This window comes from Benincasa hispida, chromosome 2 (assembly GCF_027475165.1).
Source record: "Benincasa hispida cultivar pf3 chromosome 2, pf3_genome.v1.1, whole genome shotgun sequence".
Taxonomy (NCBI): Eukaryota; Viridiplantae; Streptophyta; class Magnoliopsida; order Cucurbitales; family Cucurbitaceae; genus Benincasa; species Benincasa hispida.
Genome location: NC_143479.1, coordinates 24,852,011 through 24,860,201, shown reverse-complemented (window position 1 = coordinate 24,860,201; position 8,191 = coordinate 24,852,011). Strand labels below are relative to the sequence as shown.

General features: G+C 36.2%; 1 protein-coding gene and 1 pseudogene across 2 annotated transcripts; one reads left to right on the top strand and one right to left on the bottom strand.

Annotated features, from left to right (window-relative positions):
- Window positions 1–2,148: 2,148 nt before the first annotated feature.
- On the top strand, window positions 2,149–4,855 carry LOC120071036 (uncharacterized; annotated as a pseudogene). Its single transcript, XR_016527793.1, has 3 exons — window positions 2,149–3,190; window positions 3,440–3,609; window positions 4,743–4,855. The product of XR_016527793.1 is annotated as an uncharacterized LOC120071036 (transcript).
- On the bottom strand, window positions 4,052–7,940 carry LOC120071035 (nudix hydrolase 19, chloroplastic-like). The gene is made up of 6 exons (XM_039023023.2): window positions 6,958–7,940; window positions 6,116–6,256; window positions 5,916–6,020; window positions 5,619–5,718; window positions 5,343–5,435; window positions 4,052–5,059 (listed from the first exon to the last, which is right to left on the bottom strand). The coding sequence occupies exons 1-6, from the start codon at window positions 7,696–7,698 to the stop codon at window positions 4,818–4,820; spliced, it is 1,422 nt and encodes a 473-aa protein (XP_038878951.1). The 5' UTR covers window positions 7,699–7,940; the 3' UTR covers window positions 4,052–4,817.
- Between the last annotated feature and the right edge of the window lie 251 nt (window positions 7,941–8,191).

Here is an 8,191-nt window from a genome sequence, read left to right as displayed (position 1 = left end):
GTGCAGTTGTTGATCTTTAGTGGAGTGACCAACAGTTAATGAAGGTTTATTAAGCTGATTAAAGAGTTTAATTAATTAATCAAGTATCATTGGAGCTTAAATCTATAGGTTCATAAGGTTCTCTTGTTAGCTCAATAAAGACTAAAGAGAATCAAATTAATTTTGGTTCAATTTGTATTATTCAAATTAATTAAAGGAAATTAATTGTATAAAATATAAAATAATATATAATGAATGTTGATACACTATGAGAGAAATAACTATTTGAATACGATTGAAATATTTATTATATGAATGAGATTCATATAAAAACTATATGTTAAAATTTAATGCGAATATGATTCATATTAAATCTATATAGTTTTATGAGAGAAATGAATATTTGATTATGATTCAAATATTCACTATGTGAATATAATTCATATAGAAACTATATACTAAAATTAATGTGAATATGATTCATAATAAATTTATATAGCTTTAGGAGAGAAATAAATATTTGAATATGACTCAAATATTAATTATATAAATATGACTCATCTAGAAACTATATGTTAAAATTAATGTGAATATGATTCATATTAAAACTGCATAGTTTGACGAGAGAAGTTGTCATTTGAATGTGATTCAAATATTGATTTAGATAAATGTGATTTATATAAAAATTATAAGTTATATTGTATGTGATATAATATAAACTATAGGTTATATGTTATATGTGATATAACATATAGTTTAATATTATATAGCTCTCATTCTTCCTTTTTACTAAGATTGAGGGCAAGCCCACGAAACTCTACACGATTCTCATCCTTTATAATAACAAGGAATGTCTCGTGGTGGTGTCGCCTTCTTTGTTGTTGTGTTCGTGAGATCGGGAGAAGAAGACGTGTTGTGGAGAGGAAGCGAGAAGATGGTACTTCACTTCAAGGGTATGTGATATCCCTTTCCCCTCTTCTCCTTTTTCATCATAATATAAGCATGCTTAGATTATTTTGTTTATCCTTGTGTTTCCGTCGCTTTGAATTACTTTGTTTTATTGTATGTTCTATAAAACAGAATCAAGAGATGACGACATTCAATTGCTTCCTCTACGGGGAATTTCAATCTCTTCAACAAAATCATCTTTGTTTGTCTTGAACTGCTTCCAACAATGAAGACTATCCCTACAAACCAATGCAAGTCCTTTTAGCATGCTCTGTCCTCACTCACATGCTTCCTAAGAAAATTCTCAGGTTGTCATGCAACATAGAATTGCCCCAAGTTAATCACTTTTATGGAGTTCCTATGATTGGGTCATTAAAAGGAAAGTGCACCTTATTAGTATAGACAGCAACTTCTAATTTTTTTAAGTTTTTTAATGTAAGAAGAATAGAGGTTAATATCCAATTGGGTAATATTATAGGTTAATTCTCTTTTTACCCCACTTGTAAGAGTCTTTCCCTCTTGTATGAAATAATTTATCACTTCAATAAAAGATTCATATGTTTGATTCTTGGAGGTCTATTCCTTGAAGCTACTTAGGCTATATCAATTTATTTTTCTTTATCATACTTTCATATTTTTAATATCCATCTCATTTGGATATAATTTCAATACATTTATGTCTCTCTCCTAAACTTGGAACATTACATGAAAATTTGAAGTGACCGCCTTGAAAGATAAAGGACGAGAAAACCAAGGGTCACCGAAAACCCCAATTAAATCTCCAGTACCAACATCTTTCCGAAGGCCAAGCTTCAACAAATTCAAACTCCACACAGCCTTTTTTTGAAAAAAAGGAACAATTAGGTTTAACACCCGCCTGCATCATCGCAGACTGAGAAAGATACTTCCCTTTTTAAAACCTTAGCCATAAGCAACTGATATTAAAATTACATAATTGGATTAGATTGAAATACCATTTTCAAGTTTATAATTTTGCTCAAGATTTTTTTAAAAAATATACTATCCATGTGAAATTGAACATGGTGGCGGAAAAGGCATTGGAGGGATTTGAAAGCAAAGTAATTCTTGTATCCACTGCTCTGCCCCACATCCATTTTTGTCATTCTTCTCTTCAACGGTTGACAGCGCTTCGCTGCTGATAGGCTGACAGACAGATTTTCAATAATGTGTAAGATTCTTCCAAACCCTCTTTTCATTCTGAGTTTTGACAATTCAATCACCTCATATCGTGGAGCTTCTTTTCATGTCTTACCTAGTTTTGCTACCCACTATTTGATTTTACTTCTCTTCCTTCCACTTCCAACAAACTATATTCTACAAATAATCGTCCCTTTTCGTCTCTATTCATGCAACACCTTGAATGTGAAGGAACCCAGATTGTAAATAGCACGTCTTTCTTGATATTCGATGAGTCTTACTTTTTTTCTCTCTCTTTCCCCATTGAAATATCCGTGCTGAAGAAAAAGATGGGTGTTTAGTTAGAGTCAGAGTTGAATCACATTTAAATTGTTGCTTTACATAAAGGATGCTTGATGGAGGGATGACTACGTCCTTTTATGCGCTGACTTGCCCAGCACCTATTCGACGAAATGCCAACGAGGGCATTACTCGCTTTAGAAGGAGAATAAATCCGTATTCATCTGTACAGATTTCCTCTGTTATTCAAACTGATGCAAATGACAACTTACCAGGATCCAAGAAGATATCAAGTTCAGGAAAATCTCTGTCAAAAACTCGTACTCCTAAACCCCTTCTTGTCCAGCCCAAGACTGTGGGTGTCATAGGGGGAGTATCTGTTTTTTCTACACTACTTTTCTTGGAAAAGCTCGTCTGGTGGAGCATGAAGGATGGACAAGAGAGCATACCTTTTGTTGTTTGCAGTGATCCTGCATTAGGCAAAGGGATTCCACCTCTTACTTCATCGTGCACGTTCAGCACAAATTCTTCTCAATATGGTCATAGTGATGATCCAATCATCGAGAATTTAAAGCGGAAAAGGGCATTTCTTGAGCAGTCCGGAGCTCGGTGTCTAATTACGCCATGCCATCTTACACATAGGTGGCTTGGTGACACATCTGAGAGCTGCAAATTACCTTTCCTTCATGTGGGAGATTGTGTTGCTAGGGAGCTTAAAGAAGCTAAGCTTAAGCCACTTGAAGGAGGGAGCAGTGTCCGGATCGGGCTGCTTGCAACTGATACAGCAACAGTAGCTGGTTTTTACCATGAGAGGCTACAAAATCAGGTTTTGTATACATTCTCAGTTAATGGTTGATACTCTAATTTATTGATAAAGAGGGATGCCCAAGCAATAAGAACAACCAATACATTGCATTATCTATGTTTCATGCTCTCTCTCAGCATGCAAAGATGTGGATAATTTTAGATACCTAATAATTAAAATGGATGTTGTTGAAGTGATTAAGGGGCATTTTTCTACACTATTTAGTAAATGATTTCAAAACTTTCTTCTGATTTCCTTTTCTTTCTTCAGGGCTTTGATATTCTCTTGCCAGATGAAGCAACCATGGAGCATATTGTAATTCCTGCAGTTGAAGCTTTGAATAAAAGGGATCAGGAAGGAGCAAGAAATCTGTTGAGAATTGCTGTTCATGTTCTTTTGATAAGGGCTGTGAATATGGTAATACTTGCTTCCGATGAATTGCTTAATCTTCTTCCTCCTGATGATCCTATTCTGAAAAAATGTATTGACCCAATGGATGCGTTGGCCAGAGCAGCCATTAAATGGTCTAGATCTACAGAAAATTTACATGAGAAAGCTTAGCTTTGTCTCTCTTGTTCACTTGCTGCATAATTTATGTATTCATAGAAAAAAAATGGAGCTTTCAACTGTTGTGTATTCGGATATGGCTCAAAATTAGATGGTCTAATTTTTTTCCTTCAGTAGATAAAATACCACCACCTTAAAATCCGAACGGAGACCACGGTATCAAATTCTCATGTTGAGCCGCTCATAGCTAAAAATTCTAATATTGCCACCTTAACCTTTAAGATTATTTCTTTTGCCAACAAAATCAAAAAGTGCTACATCACCCACACAAGAGCCATCTAGACAAGTTTGACAATCCTATCAAGGAACCAACGGTAAAACCAATATCATCAAATGACGAAAACATCTATTCATTAGTTACAGTCACATACACATATGGTATTCAGAACAAAGTAGATGAATCTGGAACATACATGTGCTTTCAGGAAAAAAAAAATGGTATATGATGAATGTTCACCTACACATTGTACTCTCAGACAATGAAACAACAAGTACAAGGATTCAGTCTCAAAGAACTGCCATTTGTATAGAAGGAACAAGCTCTAGTTAGGGATACATTAGAATTTTTGGTAGGATATTAGAAAGGGGCCAAGGCCATAAGGGCATTATCCAGGGGTGCCTTGATTATAAATATGGTGTCAGGGTTCTTAGAGAGGTGTAAAAATTTTGAGAGGAATTTCCATGGTGGGAATTTGGGAGAAAGATATCCCTCTTGTTAGGCTATTGATATATTGTAACTTCTTTTATATTGCAATATATTGCTATCTTTGAGGGTTCTTGTGTTCTCAATAGCCTTTTGAGAGAGTCTCTCTCCCAAATTTCAACAATTGAGATTCCTACCAAAATCTTCACACCTCTCTAAGGACCCTACCTCACTATATTTATAACCAAGGCACCCCTGGTTAATGACCTTTATGCCCTTACTGATATCCTACTAATAATCCTACCCTATCCCTAACTAGGGCTCTCAGACTGCCCACGCTGTCAGCTATGCAATTCATATGAGCCCCAAAAACCAAGTGCTGCATCAAATTCATCCTGAAAATGTTGATCGCTAGGTTGATTCATATAAGCTTCAGCTTCATTTCCCATTGTCTTGATACGCCCAAGAGGAGATAAGTTGATGAGCTATTGCATAAGGGCCAGGAAAGAACATGGAAGCCAGCCCACTATCTTCACTATTGAAATCTGCAGACTGGTTGTGTCTGCTTTCAACACCCTTGCACATTTGTTCAACTTTTGCTGCTGCAGTTCGCTGCGTCTTCTCATATTCACTTAATGTCAAAGCTCTTTTCACATCTTCTCTATTGTGCCATTGTGCATCTGCGCAAACAAGTTCAACCAATTCAAACTCAGAGTTAATGAGAACCGCAAGAGAAAGCGTCACAAAAACTAGTAACTGAAAGACAATTATACAGACATGATCCTGTTGAAACTATTGTTTTAAAAAACCATGTTTTTCGAAACACCTCTTAAAGAGCCTCTAATTTTCAAAAAGCTGACTTTAACTTCCTGCTAACCATACCCACAACCTTGTCGGGGAGCTAGATTGACAGATTTAAATCACTACCCAAACATATGATTATGTGAACGTTAGTCAATATACCTTCCAACTCTGCCTTGTCCACCTTGATATCAAGCGATTTCGCATATGCAAAGAACCCAACCATCAATTGACATGGCATGGTGCTTCGTCCAACTGAGAACAAGCCACATAAAAAACACAAAACAGTGAGAGGATTCGAACTGATAGCCAGTAAGAGAGATTTTATATATATTGATGGGGAAAGTGTAAATTAATTTTTTTCTTTCAAAAGCATCAATACACTGTTATTAGAGAGTGCAAAGGTGTGGTTAAGAAGTAATTTCTAAATGATCAGACCTGGCCATGGCTGAGAACTGTGATAGATCACCTCTCCAACTTCAATGCCAGTCTCTTCCAATGTTTCTCTTATCACAGCTTCTTCCAAACTTTCTCCAGGCTGTTACAAAAGCAAATCAAGGAACTCTATTGGTTCATGAAACAAGATTAAGATTGTACTATAGAATGCACATGACATCATCCTACAAAAGTTTTAAAGGGTAATAAGGATACTAATGTTCATTACTGCTAGTGCTAGAAGCCCTGTTCTATCGAATATATTTCGCTATCTTTCTTGTTGTTGACAAAGAAAGATACCTCCATAAAACCAGCTAAGCAACTCCATTTTCGAGGCACATATCTCGATTGCCTGCTTAAGAGTGCACGGTCGTTCTCCTGGTCAATGACTAACATGATAACAACCTGCAATTAACAAGCTTAAAAGCAGGAAACGTTAATATACAGCCTTCACTATGCTGGGATTCAACAATCATAAAAGCAAAGGACTATGATCTCACAGGATCGACACGAGGGAAAATCCTCAATTTACATGACTGATTGGAGCATTCTCTTCTCTTTCCAGCTTCCGTTGGAACTGTCCTTTCTCCACAATGTCCACAGAAACGTGATGTTCTATGCCAATCTAGCAAAGCCCTGCCCTGAGTGATCAATACCAAAAACGAGGAAGGTATGCACAAATTCAAGCACATTTTTACTAATTAAGTATGACCAACATAATGATAAATTTGAGAGAATGAAGAAGGGATGTGGCAATATGAAGAAGGTCAAGGGATCTCTCCATTCACACAATGGCACCATATTATCAACTTAAACTTAAACCTACATGGTTATGTTTTTAACTTCACTTGAACTAATGATTAATGAAATTGTTAGTCTTCACAGGATATTCCTCACTTCTAATTGTTAGTCCCTAAGTTTCGAACTATTAAACTTTTACCATTGAGATTTGTGTTTGGTTTCAATTTGGTCACTAGGTTTCAAGATTTATTTTCACTCACTTTTAATCTTTAGTGAAACTTAGTGATCAAATTGAAATTAAAATAAAACTCAAATCTCAATAGTAAAATTGTAATATTTTGAAATCTAGAAACTAAATTGAAACCAAACTCAAAAGGTAAGGAATAAAAGGGTAACAATTTGAAACTTTATATATGTATGTATATATATCTTCGTGCGGAGTGAACAAAGATTTGACAAAGATCAACTAATACCCATTACAAAAATTTAACATTGTCGCTGAAGAATTCCTAGTTGGCAAGTGAGACAACAAGAGAAACAATGTTCAATCTCCAAATTGAAAAACCAGAGTAATATCACAGTCCCGATTTCAAGCACTTACATGACCTGCAACAGCCAATTGTCCCATTGCCCATGAATCCGCCCAATTCGTAGCTACCATGAGCGTTCGCAGCTCGATAAAACTGAGCTGCTTCTGACCCAATTCCTCAGCCAAATTATCGTCGCCGGAGAAGTCAATGGCCCAATAAACTGCATCGTCTTCAACAGAAGAACCAAGATAGACCAACAAATCTTCCGTCACCTGCGAACCAAACAAGGCCAATAGACTTTGGCAATCAGCCAAACTGATCCAACCCAGCCCCCAACCAGACGCCGAATCATCATTCCCCTTCTCGCAATTGCAAGAAACCAGAGGCCAGCCTTTCCTGAAGGGCAAAATTTTGAAATCTGGAGAAGATAACAAAGGGGTTTTCGCCAGAAGCTTCGATTTCAGTGATTCGAACGATGAATCAGGGGAAAGGGGATGTTGGGGTTTGGGGGTTTTGGATCTGATAGGGTTTCGTGCAAAGGCATGGGACCGTAATTTAATGGGCATGGAAGGGGTTCGAGTGGAAGAAGAGAAGGTTGCTCCATTGAAGGAGGTGTTAAACAGCGAGCAAAAACGAGACGTGGGTATTCCATTTCTCGTAGAGTAAAAATTGGGGTTGGAGTTGGAATTTCGAGGCGGAGGATAGGATAGAGAGAATGAGCCATGGAGGTTATTGGAAGCTGAAGGAGGAAGATGAAGCAGTCGACATGTCGATTTTGACACTGTGACGATTGTTCTTGCGCTATTTGCCATCAAAAATCCTTCTTTCCAAGGCGATCATACTTCAAAAAGCAGTTTTTTTTCCCCCTTAATTTCATAGAAATCTCCATAAAAATATTGATAAATATCAATTTGTTGTAAACTTAGCATAACAAGCATGCCAATAAAATATAATATAATTTATAAATAAATAAAATACAAGAAAAAAATGAAATTAGAAAATTCTCCATAATCTTCCACTCATTCTAACTTTCTTTGAGATTTCATCAATGTATGTGTATTTTTCAAACTTCATCAAATGCCTCTAGTTATAGATAAAATGACAAGTAGGAAGTGGTTTATTTGGACATTAAAAGTGAGTATATACAACCAAAATAAGGGTTGAGTTGAGTTAGTTTTGTTTATTGGGTTAGATTGAAATTTTTGAAAAGTAGAATATTGGGTCGTTCTCGATTCAAGGCTTCATCTCACGACTCACGTGTTTAGCACTTATCAAGCTTCACAATTCCAGTCTTGAGGTTCTTCT